This window comes from Ranitomeya imitator, chromosome 8, assembly GCF_032444005.1.
Source record: "Ranitomeya imitator isolate aRanImi1 chromosome 8, aRanImi1.pri, whole genome shotgun sequence".
NCBI classification, from domain to species: domain Eukaryota; kingdom Metazoa; phylum Chordata; class Amphibia; order Anura; family Dendrobatidae; genus Ranitomeya; species Ranitomeya imitator.
The window spans coordinates 20,288,840-20,306,415 of record NC_091289.1 but is presented as its reverse complement, the minus strand read 5'-3'; the positions used below and the strand labels follow the sequence as shown (position 1 = coordinate 20,306,415).

The window sequence follows — 17,576 nt, the reverse complement described above, 5'->3', positions numbered from 1 at the left end:
GTGGAGGAAAGAAGAAGAGGTGCTGAAGAAGTTTCTGGGCTGAATGAAAGGGCCGGTACACAGCCCCATGTTCTCCAGGGCCGGTACACAGCCCCATGTTCTCCAGGGCCGGTACACAGCTCCATGTTCTCCAGGGCCGGTACACAGCTCCATGTTCTCCAGGGCCGGTACACAGCCCCATGTTCTCCAGGGCCGGTACACAGCCCCATGTTCTCCAGGGCCGGTACACAGCTCCATGTTCTCCAGGGCCGGTACACAGCCCCATGTTCTCCAGGGTCGGTACACAGCCCCATGTTCTCCAGGGCCGGCACACAGCCCTATGTTCTCCAGGGCCGGTACACAGCCCCATGTTCTCCAGGGCCTGTACACGGCCCCATGTTCTCCAGGGCCGGTACACGGCCCCATGTTCTCCAGGGTCGGTACACAGCTCCATGTTCTCCAGGGCTGGTACACAGCCCCATGTTCTCCAGGGCCGGTACACAGCCCCATGTTCTCCAGGCCGGTACACAGCCCCATGTTCTCCAGGCCGGTACACAGCCCCATGTTCTCCAAGGCCGGTACACAGCCCCATGTTCTCCAAGGCCGGTACACAGCTCCATGTTCTCCAAGGCCGGTACACAGCTCCATGTTCTCCAGGGTCGGTACACAGCCCCATGTTCTCCAGGGCCGGTACACAGCCCCATGTTCTCCAGGGCCGGTACACAGCCCCATGTTCTCCAGGGCCGGTACACAGCCCCATGTTCTCCAAGGCCGGTACACAGCCCCATGTTCTCCAGCCCGGTACACAGCCCCATGTTCTCCAGGGCCGGTACACAGCCCCATGTTCTCCAGGGTCGATACACAGCCCCATGTTCTCCAGGGCCAGTACACCGTCCCATGTTCTCCAGGGTCGGTACACAGCCCCATGTTCTCCAAGGCCGGTACACAGCCCCATGTTCTCCAAGGCCGGTACACAGCCCCATGTTCTCCAGGCCGGTACACAGCCCCATGTTCTCCAGGGCCAGTACACCGTCCCATGTTCTCCAGGGCCAGCGAAAAAACATCAGCACAAGTTATATACAGTCATACATATACAGGGTGACCAAAAACCAAGCCCCTTTTGTATACCGCCATACTGGACTCCATCCTATTATTACCAATATTATCAATATGTAAGTTATTGTTCAGGGGGAAGTTAAAAAAAAGTACAGGATGGGCCTAAATGGATACACCTAAATAAAATGGGAATAGTTGTTAATAATCAACTTCCTGTTTGTGGCCCACTAATATATGGGAGGGGGGAAACTTTTCAAGATGGGTAGTGACCACGGCGGCCATTTTGAAGTTGGCCATTTTGGATCCAACTTTATAAATGGTGTATCCATATAAATGGCCCACCCTGTATATGCCAAAAAATCCAAAACAACCACTCGTTTACTTTTTGCTACTATTGGTTTGTTATTAGAGGGGTGGTCCTCTGAGTTTGAGTAGAGTAGACGCCACATACAAAGCCCGACGGCCTGTGGAGGACCTGCTCCCTGGATGTGGTGTAATACTTCAGTTCCCCTGTGGAGATGCTGTAGGGAAACTGAACGCTTACTTTCCTGCAGATTACGGATGATCGCTAAACACAATGTGAACACGGCCTGAGAAATTAAGCGGACAAGGTTGGGTTTGGTGAGATCTGCTTTTTTAGACCCCAATTTATTCACCTATTAACCCTTTCTCTGCATAGCCGGGGCAACTCAACTCACCCTCGCGGCAGCACTGCTCAGAGTAATCAACACTGAGATGCACAATATGACAAAAGGGCTTTAAATAAACCATGGCTTCTTTCTATCAGGCACAGCGCCTCTCTTGTCCATAGCCTGGAGATGCATCTCATCCACCCGTTCACTGAGCTGCAATACCATATGTAGCCTGTGAGGAAGAGTGGCGCTGTTTCTATCAGTACATTCAACCTCTGTAAACCCCCGACAGGTTAAACTGATGCTGGATTATCAGATTAACAGTAATGTATACATTTGTATACACAACAACCATCCTGTACCTGTTTTTCCTGCAACCTTGCATTGCCCAACATTTAAATATTACCTTTCGAAAAAATCACAACCCGTGCAAAAAAATGTCATCAATGCAAAAGACGTGACTCATTATAGGTAATTGCATATGTCCCGTGAATCAAACCACCATAACCTTTAATAAGTGACGCCATTTTATTCTGCCGGTAACGATCCTGTGGACTTCTAGGACTAAATTTGGGACGTGAGAACAGACAGGTGATACTAATATAAAAAAAAAATGTGCAAATTGTATGAATGCAATGAAACTGCTGAACCAAGGTTTCACAAATTGGATTTTTGCAACACCACACCTGTCCACTATAATTAATCCGGCCGAGCTGCAATACCACATGCAACCTTCGGACAAAGGGGTGGCGCTATTTTCTGGAAAACCCCTTTAAATGCAGAAGTGACAGAGAACATAAGAAATATTTTATACCGGGAGCTCCCAAAATGTGGCTTTCCAGCAACTGAAGAAGGAAAACTCTGAGCATGATGAGAGTTGTAGTTTTATGAAAGTAGGTGGGTCACAGGTCAGGGGTCACATCAGAGGTTGTAAAAGGACAAACCTTTCTAGGCTTTATCTTGTCTTGAATATCGTATTGTCCGATTCCCTTGTAGCTTATTCCCAGCCACCAGGGGATTCCTTGCTTGTCCTGGAAAGATTGGGAAAAGAGTTTGATCAAAGTGTTCCAAACTAGGAATAATGTCAATCCTACAATTCCTACAATTGACTTATATGGTAAATTATGAGACACAGAACAATAACTGGGGCACCAACTCGCACTGATGGCCAACAACCATCTGATTGGTATGGTGGATTTAAGATCGTTTGGCTGGCAGTCATCTTGGCGTCTCGCCCATAGACAGGAGCAGACATGGACTGGCCAACGGGACAACAGGTAAATCTCCCGGTGGGCCCCCTTTCTCCTCTATATGAGCAATAGTTGGCAAAATAGTTAAAAATAGGTTTTTCAATCCAGCAAAGTGAAATAAAAGCAAAGATATTTTATTATGACTTTATTAAAATAGTAGCATGGGCATAAAAAAAATACACTGACGCGTTTCGAGTCTAGCTGACTCTTAGTCATAGATATAGTTAATAAAAAGGACAATCGGTCACTGTTTTTCTTTTTTTCTCACGTCTTTCCTTTCCTGAGATATGGTCCCTTCTTCCCGGTATGTAAAGCGAGTCTTGTTAGAAACTGGGCGTGGTCTTCAGGAACACGCCCACAGATAAGAGTTAATGACCCCACCCACTTAGTTAACAAGACTAGATTTATATACAGGGAAGAAGGGGCCATATCTCAGAAACGGAGAGGGGCAGGAACAAGAGAAAAACATCACCGAAATCAAGAGAACAGAAGCATTTACACCAGCCGAAAAAAAATTACATATTTATGGCGAGTGACAAGTCGCCTTTAAGTCATCTGCCCTGCAAGAAAGATGCCATAGATTTCAATCGGGACCTGTATCCAACTCAAAAATAGTGGTCTCCAGACTATTCTCTCACCTCCGCTTTAAAAAAAGAGAGATGACAACCTATGGGCAGTCAAACAAGTATGAATAAATAGTATATGTGATCCCTCCAAGCTCATAGCACCAGCAAGACAAGGGACCCCTGTTTTCGAGATGGGTGCTGGTCCTAGAGGTGACTGTGCCGTAAATGTCCGAGATATGGATACCCCTTTTGGAGCAATTTAGAAACAATTTTCGGAATTTAGGTTCAAATGGCCTTTAATAAGTTAGTGTTATTTGCCTTTTAGCCTACAAAACATTCCCAGGATTATGTAAAAGAAAAAAAAATCCATAAAGGATGTTAAAAACGCTAAGTGAAACAACAGCCAGCCAGCATGTAAAGTAGCCCAGGGGATGCAGCTCAATGCCAGGCAGCAGCAGACAAAGGAAATGAAAGCAATAGAAAAACGTCCAGCGTTTCATAGAGAACATCTTCATAAAAGATCAAAACACTGGAAGCGCACGGCCAATTCTTTCCACTTTATTAAAGGCCGTCTTGACCTAGTAATAAAGTCTGTGCAGATGAAAATAACCATTTTATGGATGTGTTTATAGAGGAACGGTCACTGACCTTTACTTTGTAGTAATGAACACCATATGTGGGCAGAGCTTCCACTATTTTCATGTACCTGCAGGTGGGGGAACAGAGAAAGAAAATGTTGAAAAATATTGAACTAAAGATGACATTTATTGCATTTTTGTCATCACAACGGTCATTTAGCGGCCGACACACTGCGGGCATCCTACGATATTCACTGGGCTAGCTGACAATTAACTACATCATACCAAGTAAAAGACTGCACGCAATTAGGTTAGTGACCCGTAGAATAGTGAAAAGTGGGCCATTCTGGATGTCCATGTGCTGCGCTGACCAGCGGATGAGCTGGTGGTGCAAATGGAACTAGTGGGCAACTACCCCCCAAGTTTTTCTTCAGGGAGGATGCCCACTGGTTCCCACTACTGAAAACAAGTAAAGCATAATTTCCAACATTTGAAATTATCGCCTCTCCTATGGATAGGAGACAACTTGGGGACTGTTGTGGGTTTGACCGAACCCAAGAATGGGACTCTGAAATGCCTTGTTCAAATCAATCGACACTTTCCGATCACAGAGTTATAAAGTTATCAAGTATCCAGTGAAATAACGCTTTAACCAAAGGGTTAATATTGTAGTCTAAGTTAATCCAGTACTAGCATTGAGCAAAAAGATTTGCAGGACCCTGGTCAAGCGGTCACATCAGAACCTTGCGAACCATCTCCATCCTGCGGCATCCCCAGCAACTCTTCTGATTAGTAGGTCCAGCGCGATATTGTGCCTAATAACATTATGGGGCTCCAGGTAGGAGGAGGCTCATGGTGCTCTGGCCCGGTAGCCCCAGACTTCCAGTGTGACCACCAGACCAGGATCTTTTTGCTCAACTTTACCCAATACACGTTGGATTTACATAAATGTGGTGGCACCTTTTGCCACGGTACCAATTTGTTTCCTCCTGCCCATACATAGACCCCCAAAATAATTTGTCAACATTTAGACAGGGTCTTCCAAGAGGGGATCATATGAAGTGCCGAGAATTTAACACCATGACCAAGCCTCTTCCAGACCCCTCCATGGAAGAACTCTCCTGGAAGTGTTGCTTCCTGGAAGCGTTTCTAGAAGAATTTGGTGTGCATGCGAGAGATTTGCCAAATCCTCCATCAGTCAGGGTGTGCTCTCTCATGTTTCTGGAGTTTTGGCAAATTTGCTGCCCAATGTATTGCACCAATATCCATCTACAAGCCATACTACGGATATCAAAGAAGGATCCCTTGCGTTATCAGAGAACAGAGGAGGACACCATGCACCTCATTCACATGCGCATCTTACCGGACTATGGCTTGTCCTCTGGTGACACCTTTTAGCTTCTTGCAATGTTCGATGACTCGATCCTCACTAGACGTGAAAAAAACAATAAAATTTGCATTACAAGACAGTCGAGGTTGACTTCTTCCTCCTTCACTGCTATATTTGTGCATTTTAGCACATTGTCAACCATGTGGCATTTACAAAACGGTTTTATGTGGCAGAGGAGCCTTTGGAGCCAAGGCCACGTGCATCTCCTTCAGCTTCAGCCCTGGTTACTGAGTGACTGTCCATGCAGCAAATACTCCTGCAATCCAATGTGCTTCATTGGTAAGAAGCTCCAACCACATGTGGCCGGCTACTAGTATCGAGGAATGTTCCGGTACGGGTTACATAGTCGTGCAGCTCGTGTACATACCAGTAGGTAATGGACGGGTGTTCGTGTAGCGTTCTGGTGGGCAGCGCCGGCAGAATCTTCAGATCTTTTCGTGCATTTTCATCACTAGAGCAGAACAAAGAAGAAGAAAAGTGAAACTATTGTTTGTTTTTCCTGGTAGGGGATGAATTACTAATCACCGAGGAGCATTGTTCATTTTCACTCAAATTTCAAGGTGGACTGATCTCAAGTGACAGCGACACAATAAAATTAGGTTATGTACACCTCTGACTGTGGAAGCTTCAGACTGCAGAGCAAAGCAGGATCGGACTTTAAGAAAGCAAAATGGTAAAACCATAACAAATAAAATCTCAAAATTGTGCAAAAATTTTCTATTTAGCCACTTAATCTGCTCAAACTGGGTGACGTATAGTAAGCCTAGCATGTAAGCTTCCATGACGCTTGTCACTGCGCTTTCTTCGAATCATGTGCAATGCATTTCAGCACAACTAGGCAGATTATTGGAAAATTGAGTGTCAACCTCCTTGGAACGGCTATGGGAACCATATTGGTCATTCATTGCCTTTGCTAAAAAAAGTCAATATTAATGGATTATTTGTAGGCTATAGGTCTCCATACACGTGAGACTCCATACATGAGTCAAACTCGCTAATATCAGATCAGTAACATGTAGCTCGGTTATAGGCCATGCGCCTTTGGCAGTATATGCCGATTTTACAGACCAAAGCCCAGGACATCCTTACACTAGGCCCCCTAAATATAATACTACCACTCACTGTGATACACACTGTGCTCTCCTAAAGAAACTAGCCACGTGAAATCCACCACCTTGGCCTCCACGATGACCGTTTGGTGATCCTATTCAGTCGACACGAAATGGCCAACGCAAACATGTTGCTCTCCTCACTTACCACAGCAGCCTTATACTTCAGTAGATACGAACACCTCTTCTACATGTGACTACGATAGAAGTTCAGGTATGGTCTTAGGCCTCTTTCACACTTCCGTCTTTTCAGATCCGTCACAATCCGTCGATTTTTGAGAAAAAATTTGCAGGATCCTGCATTTTCCCATAGACTTGTATTAGCGACGGATTGTGACGGATGGCCATCCGTTTCATCCGTCGTGCACTGGATCCGTCGTAAAATAGAGTCCGTCGTGCAGAGAAAAAGTTCATTGTAACTTTTTTGTGCACGTCGGAAAATCGGTCAGCAATGCATCCTGCGCTGCCCGTCATCGGCTACAATGGAGGCCTATGGACTCCAGATCCGTCGCTGACCGTCACACACTGGAATCCAGCGACGGATCCAGTTTTTCCCTTGTGAGCATGCCCAGAAGGATTTTCAAGTCCGGGGAAAAAGTCTCTCTTTCTCTCCCTCCCTCTCCCTCTCTCTATCTCGTCCCGAGACATTTGAATTCTGGAAATTTTCCCCTTGACAAATCCGAATGACGCATCCGTCATTTCACAGGATCCGTCGCACACGTTTTTCGCTATTTTCATGACGTCCGTCGATACGTCATTTCACTGCACGTTGACGGAAACCAAAAAACACAAGTGTGAAAGTAGCCTTAAGGTACCGTCACACATAGCGACGCTGCAGCGATACCGACAACGATCCGGATCGCTGCAGCGTCGCTGTTTGGTCGCTGGAGAGCTGTCACACAGACAGCTCTCCAGCGACCAACGATCCCGAGGTCCCCGGTAACCAGGGTAAACATCGGGTAACTAAGCGCAGGGCCGCGCTTAGTAACCCGATGTTTACCCTGGTTACCATCCTAAAAAGTAAAAAAACAAACGCTACATACTTACCTACCGCTGTCTGTCCTCGGCGCTCTGCTTCTCTGGTCTGGCTGTGAGCGCCGGGCAGCCGGAAAGCAGAGCGGTGACGTCACCGCTCTGCTTTCCGGCTGACCGACGCTCACAGCCAGAGCAGGAGGAGAGCAGAGCACAGCGCTGAAGGACAGACGGCTGTAGGTAAGTATGTACTGTTTGTTTTTTTTTACTTTTAGGATGGTAACCAGGGTAAACATCGGGTTACTAAGCGCGGCCCTGCGCTTAGTAACCCGATGTTTACCCTGTTTACCAGCAAAGACATCGCTGAATCGGTGTCACACACGCCGATTCAGCGATGTCTACGGGGAGTCCAGCGACGAAATAAAGTTCTGGACTTTCTTCCCCGACCAGCGATCTCCCAGCAGGGGCCTGATCGCTGCTGCCTGTCACACTGGACGATATCGCTAGCGAGGACGCTGCAACGTCACGGATCGCTAGCGATATCGTCTAGTGTGACAGTAACTTTAGTCTCAAAGGCAGAAAGTGCCCCCCAACCATTATTTTAGCTCTGGTGAGCACATCGGATTAAGGTAATGAAAGGCCTCTATAAAGTACTCGCTCTCTTTTGGAACTGCCTAAAGATCTCTGATCCAATGTTTTTAGGCAAACTGTCCCTTACAAAAAATTTCCGAGCAGGGCCAGGAGAAGTTTGGTTGTTCTACAGACGCCTTTCGATGAGGAAATCACTTTTGGATCAAGGTCATAGGCATCAACAGTGTGGTCTATCAGGTGAGAAGTTAGGGTGAATTTCCTCAGATTTTCTTAAAAACCTTCCTGTTTAGTAGTTTAGTCATTCGCAGAGGTTCCTTTCAACACATTGAGGAAAAAAAAGCTTTTTTCGTTCTGTCAACATGCGGGTAATATATAAATCTCGTCTAACGATGGAAATTTTTTTGAGTTGGAGGAAACACGCAACGGGGCTCATCATCCACACGTGCATCGGTCGGGAAAAAAAATGGTTTATTTCAGTAGAGTAGAATCTGATCATTAATAATAGTTTTGTAAATCAGCGCTTCAATTCTGGAATTTCAAGAATGTAAAAGACGGTGGTCCTGCAATGATAGCGAGTCTAATAAATCTCCTCCGATCACTAAACATGGCCTGACCGAAAGCTAAAACAAGTCAGACTGAAAACCCACAAATTTTAAATATTACTTTCCTTCCAAATTTATTCACAATGTAATAATTTGGAAGAGGTATTAATTCAAAATTTGACAAATCATCTCTGCTACCCATTTATTGAAAGAATAGCAAAATTAAAGGCGTTTTCCGGCATTTTGGGGGAAATACATATCCAATCCATCCTCCGTTCTGCACTGATGGTGCCCTGCCTGGTTTTTCGTCCTGTAACGCTGGCCTAAAATGTTCAAAAATGTAAAGTAACGTAAACTATCACCTTTTAGGAGGCCAAATTTGCAAGAGGATTCTGCGAAAATTGGGACCACTGCAAAATGGATATCATTCATGATGACGAATCTGGGGACACGTGACCCTCACCGTTATGGGCAAAGATTGGCTGCCATGGATCGTTGCCAAGGCGAAACGTCAAAACCAGGAGGGCACCAAGGAACTAGGAGTAAAACTGGAAAATCCTTGTAAAGGCCACTTTGCACAGTCTAATTTTTTACCATTTTAAAATACCAGAAAAACAAATTTAAAAATTTTTTTTCAAGGGACATTTTTAGTGTTTTCTTTATATTGATTGTCATGATTTATGTGCTTTTCTTGGCATTTTTTAAGTACTAGAAAGAAAACTTATACCCGGTGCATATTTGGATTAAAAAAATAAATATATATATATGAGTTAAAATGCCACAGACCTAAAAAGATTCCATTAATGCACAATAAAAACTAAAACACATTGTTTTAAATGCCTCTATTGACTTTATCCATCATGTTGGTAGCCAATCAGCTTTCCCATAAACTTTTACAAAGTTCTAAGAAAATAAAAAGTTAAATTTACCGGTTAACTTTTTTGTGCCTTTTTTTTTGCGGTGTAATTTTTAATTCTCTACTTTTTATGGCAGCTGTATGCTTAATATATGACTAGGAATTCACCCAAAAAACATATTTACTGAATGTCAATGAAGAATGACAATTATTAGGAAGTCGATTTGCATTTTCTGCTGTACCAATAGAGATTTCTGGAAGGAGACAGGGGCTGTGTTTATTCTGCTGTGAGTCCCTATAGCGGTGGCAAACGTTCAACACATGTTCCAAGGGGATAGACAAGAGTGGCCATTGTCAGGGGGCTTCTGGTGCTATTTTTGACATGTGTTTTATTATGTTTATCCTGTCCATACAGAAGTCAGACTAATCAGCCGGGCAGTCACCAGAACAACGCTCCCTGCTGGGAAGGCATGTGCTGACACCACAGAACAGCTCATATTAAGAAGCATTTGTCACCCGGGCCACCAATCCTGCCTTTCCGGATTCTGCACCAGTTATCAACTTAACATGTTCCTTGAGCTGTGATTTATGATCTGATTTAGGTATTGTATGACCGCGCTGTTATTTTTTGGCTCCAGGGAAATTCTCAACTAACTGGCTGATGCCTTTTTATGAATCTGCGAGGAGGTCATCAGAATACAGGCCACCAATAAAAGCACCTTCTATGGTGCAGGAGACACAGGCTGACATAAGACATCCTGTGTCTGCCCCCAAAAAGCTTTTTATTTTTAACAAAAGCTTCACATGCAATCTTCTATGGAAGAGAGTTGCAAAAAAGGGGCAAAGTTTATAAGATAAAGCGGGAGATTGGCCCACCAGAAACTGGAGGATCCTCTGGAAGACCCAACAGGTCCCGTGAGATCCAGAAGAGTTCACAGTGCAAGCAAATGGGGCATGCAACCATTTTATACAACTAGTCGATTATCCCCAGATTCAGATTCTCAGCTTCTAGAGGAAGTCATCAGAATACACGTCACCAATGAAAGCACCAGGTGTGGTGCAGGAGACACGGGATGACATACAACATCTTGTGTTGGCCCCAACAAGGTGTTCCTTTTTCCCAAAAGGTTTCACATGCAATCTTCTATGGAAGCGCGTTGTACAAAAGTGCAAAATTGATAAGAGAAAGGGAGGGATTGGCCCACCAGAAACTGGAGAATCATCTGGTGGACCCAACAGGTCCACCAGAGTTCACAGTGCAAGTAAGGCAGAGAATGAACCCGCTTTATAGAACTAGTCAGTTATCCCTAGTCTTAGCTTCCCCTGCTAAGGTCAAGGTAGTCCAGTCTCTATTTCAGATTTGATTGCCCATGAAAGAGCTTTTCATAATACATGATCTGTATCGGGAACTTTTGGTGCAATTTTATGAGTAGCACTGGCTGATAATTTTTGTAATGTGCCTTGGAACCCACAGGTCATAACTTTTCTTCTGCTGCTCAACAGGAGATGGGAAAGGAAGGCCTCCGGGCTTCAACATTAGGCTGTTGGTAAATTTTGCCCTTTCCATAATAGCATTCTGGTCTTAGGACGACTGTACTCATTAGATGAATGGCAACTGAACCTGACGATTTCACAACCTGACCAACTGATGTTTATCATAACGACGGCAAATGTTGGGAAATAGAAGACCTGGGGATATTGGATTTGTTCATGAGAGAGATAAGCTGCAGCTAGAGATGTCTGGTAGAAGCCCAATAGCATGCTCTGTCATAATGAGCACGCATGTGAATAAACGGGGGTAAGAGCTGTTGACCGGATGACTGTTTAGCCGACAGCTATCTCTCCCGACTCTCTCCTCAACATGAACAAACCCCTTTGCTCCCTATTAAAGAGTAGCTGCCAGACTCCTTTGACAAAATCAAATTTTGCTGCTTAAAAAAGGATTGTTCTTTGAAATTCCAATTGTCCTCTTTCCTCCAACATCGATGAGAAGTCAAAAAGCTCAATAATCATTATATTGTAGACCATAACGCCGATATCGGAATGTTCATACGACTTTAGTCTAATGTGTATAGAGGCGTTTAGATCAGAATTCATTCATGGGCATTTTTTATGGCACATGGTCAACCAGACTTCTTGCCACAAGCTTATGTTGACAAAAAGGCAGACAAATCGTAGTCTGATGACAAAGAAGATATTGCAGATATTGTATCTCCAAGACTCTCATCGAGACACTTTAATACTCTCCTTATCTGGAGATGTTTGCCTCCCCAGAATGACTCCTCCTGTTTCAGCAAATATGATTACAACCACTCAAGATAATAGGAGTTTGGAAAAGTAGACAAGGAACCAGGGGGCAAATTAAACACCAGGTGAGCCAGGATAAGCTCAGAACTGTAGTTTCGCAACAGCTGAAGACCCCACGTTGGAGACCAACACTGTGATGCATAAAAGTTGATATTGCCATGGTATATGGTCATCATTACGGGCTTCACGCAAAGGTACAATAAAGACCTGTCTTAGTAATGAGATGTGTTCTCCACTCCGCTACTACTCTGCACACTGAGGCCATGTGGCAAAAATGGGACATGCTGAAACCTGAGGATGAGTAAATATTAGTAGAATACACAGAGGCTACACCTCTCAAACAAATCCAAGGCGGTACAGAAATCAGAACGTCTTCTAACACTAAAGAACACAATGCGCAATGTTTAGGTTGTCGGAGAGTGGAAACACTTGCTTATGATCTCGTAATAGAAGTTCATCAATAAACCAAAAGCTTATGTCAGATATGGTCTGTGATATCCCTTTACAGATGACTGCAACATTTTCAACCTCCTTGAAAACGGATGTATAAAAGGACCCAAAGGAATCGCAGCTTACAGGATGTTTCACCAATGTGGACGAGCGTTTCCACCCAGGTTTTTTATGGTCCTGAGACCCAGACCATGACGAAGTCTCAAACTGCAATATCTTCATGCACAGATATGAAGGAGGGGTGTAAAGCACATCAGCATTGGACTGTTATTTTTTTCAACATGCCCAGTCCTTGGTTCTTATAGAGAGGTTTCTCGAAATTGACTTATTCCCTCTCCGCACTGAACACGTGCAGACTTGGCTGCGCATGTTGTTAGGGTTATGTTGGTTGACAACTATATAAGGGTGCAACAACAGAAAACCCCACACATATTGTACATGCTGGGTATTGGGAAGATATCCCAAGCAGGTATAGTTAAAATAAAGTTTTATTCAAAATATAATTTTAAAAAACAGCAAAATGTTGTAAAGGGACACCAAGCATAAGTGAGGAAAGTCAAAATACACAAAATAGCGCATATACATGCACAAATACATGTATAATAACTCCCTCTATGTAGTAGAAAGATAAATATGTCCCGAAGTGTAATGCTCAATAAGTAGTAGTACCTCACTAACATAGCACCACCTGAGACCAGGTAAGCGATCTGGCAATCAATGAAGTATAACTCCTTATAATTTGCACGCGGTAGCTAGATCAATACTGTATTTGCTATAATAGCTTTAACAAAGCTAACCAATAAATACAAGACAAGGAGAAAAAATTAAGGTATATTACCAGTTAGCAGGTGGCCACGAGAATATGTTTGGCATCCCCTCACCCCGACGCGCGTTTCACCGCCAACTTCTTCTGGGGGGGTGTAGCTTTGATACAGCTATTATAGCAAATATACTACTGATCTAGCTACTACTTGCAAATTATAAGGGGTTGTACTTCATTGTTTGCCAGATCACTTACCTGGTCTCAGGTGGTGCTATTCAGTAGAAGGCACTCGTTCCCCATTATCACTTTTAATGATATGTACACGATGCCAATTTTAATAATGATCTTGAACTGAATCACTGGCAAAAGGTTCTCATCTGTGAGTCCTACACTCGATGGCTTTGTCTACGTTACTGATTCCAATCATTTGTGGTTGACTGCACCTTCTCTGTGTTTGATAACCAGCCCGAAATCATGTCTGGTCTTTTTTTTTTTTTGTTCTGGGATTTACCACCAGTCAAGCCAACATTATTCACGGTCAACTTGAAATCTGATGGAAAGCATCAAAACAGACTGTTATTGCTTCGCTCCCAGCTTCTTCCTGTCCTCACAATAGGTGGCTTAGCTACATTAGACCAAGTCCTTTATGTTGACCCTGGCATTGTGTGCATGCCTTGGCCTGTTATTACAGTGGCTCTTTTCCTAAAGAAACCATGGAGCTTTTCATATTTGATAGCTTCGGGGTTTCTCCTCGCGTAAATTTACATCAACATCTCTTTCCTATGTTTTACCAAAGGCTTGTATGCCACCGAGGAGGGTGAGTTATAACTGGGTGCCCATGGAGGTTCCTTATGAATCCGTAGAGGTGAAAAATGTGATGCTCCATTATGGAGGCATTGTTCGGTATATGGTTTAAGTAATATGGACCTGTAGGGTATATCTACACCACCGTATAGACTACTGGATCGTCATAGGGCTGATGGCCAAACCCAAAACTCTTAGCTCAACCGAACACTAGCCATGGACTGATCGTAAGGCCCCCTATATCCATTAGATGACTTTCATCCAAACAGTCAATCGGCTGACGGCTATCTCTTCCAATTTTCCCATGTACATGAAAACTCCGCTTGACCAAACGTTCCCGTGTTCTCCGTGTGAGCAGAAGTAAAGGATCGGCCATTGGAAATCCAATAGACCGGAGGGTTCTCTCTTCCGACATCATCTGTCGTAGGGAGAGTCAGGAAGCCACCATACATATTGTCATTCGACTCGGATGAGATCGGTGGGTTTGTCAGACTTTTATCTAATGTGTTGGGGCATTTCTTAGGGCTTATGCAGATACCCATGCAACAGAGTTCGATCACGGACCGCAACGCACAGACTGACCGGGAATTATTTGAGGCCGTCACGCTCATGTTCATGTATTGGGGTCCATGCTCAGACCGATTCACACGAACGTCTGCATGAGCCCTTAGGACATTACAATTCAATATTGTTTAATATTTTAACTTTAAAAAAAAGTATATCCTAATTTATCAGATAATATAAAAATGAAGGCAAAAAAATCTGTGACTATTACAGTTGAGAGTGACATGATTTAACGTTTCCTGATCAGACCGTGAGTCTAACAAACGTAACCCTTCAGAGGGTCGTTCGGAGAGAATTACCTACTACAAGGGACCAAATGTTCCAATATTTTAGATTTCTTTTAATTTTATCTCTACCTCAAAGACTTGAAGAACAGCAGCTTTTCACAGCGAGCTATCCCGGCAATTAGCTGACTCACAAAATAACTCCAAAACAAATGAAATGCCTAAAATTCCTCAGGGAGTTAAAGTTACCAGTAGTTGCTTTTTAGTTTTTTCCAGATTTTATGTCAAATAAAATGAGAATTTAGGCAAAGAACTAATGTTTCTTCAGTATTTTAAGATCTCTGATTGGAATGTGACTTTTTATTTTTTACACACGGTGTATAAATATCTCTCTCCTGTGTTGTTGAATGTTGCCGCCATAAGCCTTTCATAAATTACAGATAGCTGTCGGCTGACAGCTAATTCTCCTGCCTCTACCACCATACACATGCACGCTTTTGTCCTCCGAGCATGCATGGGTTGTGAGCTGCTGTCAAATGTCAATATGGCTGTTTGCTCAAAAGAGTCAAGTCCTTAAAATCCAAGAGCCCAAAAGTTTCTTACCCCAACATCTGTCAAGTCTAGTCACCCCCATTAAATATTAAATTGGGTGGTCTTTCCATTCCAAATCAGCATTGTTGGCCAACATTAATCTTGCGTGCATGACCCCTTCATACATTTTCATGGTGGATTTGTCTATGGCCATGACATCATCTATGCGGACAGCATAGCTAGAGATGAGCGAGCATGCAATGCAGGTAGGTGCAGGCTCCACTAGATGGCAGTAGAGTGGAAGCAGGACTGCACCTGAACAGAGCTGGCCAGCAGTGGAGCAGTGAGGCTACCACAGGTGGCAGCAGAATAGTCAAACAAGCCGGGCCATTCCTAGACTGTACCGCAGTACCAAAGGAATAAGCAAACTCAAGGTCAGAGACAAGTCAGGGAGTCAGTAACGGTCAGGAGCGGATAAGACAAAAGACAGAAGCAGGTCAGGATACAAGCCAAGTCAAAACCAGGGAGTCAGCACACTAAAGGGAAACAATGAGTCAAGACGGGAATAGGGGAAAACAGAGACACGGGTTCAGACAGCAAACGCAGCAGGACAAATCAGAGCAATCAGAGTCAGCTACAGCAGCACTAGGCAAACCCTATAACTGACATCGCCTGCAGGAAGCAGCAGCGATCAATAGCCAATCTCAGCCCAGACTGAGGCTGGGAAAGGGTAACACTTGACATGACCAGACCGGGACAAAGGGAAAACAGGACTCAAAGCCCAGTCTGGATCATGCAAATATTATACAAAAATTAGGAAAGAGGCGGAAGCTTTCTCATTGTTGAACCCGGAACAATAAAGCACTATCACAATAAATTGCAGGTTTATGTACCTGTGTATTTTATCCCGGTTGCTGCTGTAGTTTTGCATTTATTTCACTGTGCTAGGAGGCGCCTTTGATGGATGAAAACACAAAGTTTAGTAGAAAGTTGCATCATGTTTCTTTGCATGAACTTCCTTAAGGATACTCGAAGCTTTACAACTCCTTTACTCTGCGCTGAGATTTGCTTCTTGGCACTTCGCCCCAACACCTAGATCTCTAGCATCGTGCGACGGTGCCATTCCCCTGCACAGACACTTAATAGCGGAGGAGTAAGGTGTGTAGATTAAAGTGGAGACGCACAATTAATAATTTAGGTCACAATAGCTTCGGGCAGGACAAACTTTAAAAACAAGTTTCCAATTTGACGTGATCCGACATTATTTTCCTACGTAATTCTTGATACATGGAACCGAACACAAATAAGGAGGCGTTAGGTCTGCCCTTGCGTCTGCGTATGGGTCGTGTTCGGTCACCAAAAATAAGCGTTGGGAGACGGATGGTGTTTATTTTGTTTTTTAAGTGCAGGTCTGTTTGTGCAACGCCGGGCCCGCATCTGTCCTAACAGGTCGTACTGCTCCGGAGATATTAAAAGCTTCTTCTTTTGGCAGCCTGGATGAAGGAGACTCCCGTGCTATTAGCTAAACCAACAAGAGCTGCACCGTCTGAAATGTAATCCTTATCCTGGTGGATGCAGGCGGCCTGAATTTTATTACTAAAAGGGTTTGTCTCATTATGGTTAAGAATTATAGCCGTCATGTAGATAATAAAAAATGAACGCTATTTGCCTTTTACATGGCGTCTAAAAAATGATCCAGTACAGAGTTATTATGACTTTTACTTAGTATGGCGCCACCTGGTGTCTATAATGTATAACAATGTGCGCGTCCACCTGATGAGCTGAGTGCTGGTGGACGCACGTGCTCAGTCACTTTCCTCTCGCCTTACAACTCGCTCTGTTGAACCGTATGTCAATACTAACATCCCAAATCGCGGTACCCATAACCCCATCTCATATCTGTCTGGAAACTCCCACAAATCACCATAAGAATGCCAACTTTATGCAATTAATATGATAACTGCCCATTTTGTGATGTGTTTCTGGTACACACATGTCCTGGATATCCTGGGCTCCGCTTCCTTCCCTTGGGTCTCCTGCCCTCTGTTGTGCTCCACGTTGAGTTCTGCAAATTGCCCGACATGGATCAATTACATCATCTATTTAAGGCAAATTGACATGCACCTGTGTCTTGGGATTGAGTCTCTAGACCTTTATGTGGTCCACCTTCTGTGCAGACTGTATTTTACTCGCTTCCGTCCTTGCTGGGATCCACAATAAAACACCATAAGAATGCCAAATTAATGCAATTAGTATGATAACTACCCACTTTGTGATCTGTTTCTGGTACACACCTGTCCTGGATATCTCAGGCTCTGCTTCCTTCCCTTGGGTCTGCTGCCCTCTGTTGAGCTCCACGCTGGATTTTTATGTTTCCAATTTCTGTGAATACTTTACATTACTCACTTCCGT

At 44.1% G+C, this 17,576-nt stretch overlaps 1 protein-coding gene across 2 annotated transcripts in view; it reads right to left on the bottom strand.

Annotated features, from left to right (window-relative positions):
- FRMD4B (FERM domain containing 4B) overlaps nucleotides 1-17,576 on the bottom strand; it is a 187,547-nt gene that overhangs the window by 28,763 nt on the left and 141,208 nt on the right. For both annotated transcript variants that reach the window (XM_069736520.1, XM_069736519.1), the window contains exons 8-11: nucleotides 5,819-5,902; nucleotides 5,425-5,490; nucleotides 4,132-4,189; nucleotides 2,612-2,698 (exon numbers count right to left, since the gene is read on the bottom strand). In XM_069736520.1, the coding sequence (XP_069592621.1) occupies nucleotides 2,612-2,698; nucleotides 4,132-4,189; nucleotides 5,425-5,490; nucleotides 5,819-5,902 (295 nt within the window). The remainder of the gene's footprint in view (nucleotides 1-2,611; nucleotides 2,699-4,131; nucleotides 4,190-5,424; nucleotides 5,491-5,818; nucleotides 5,903-17,576) is intronic.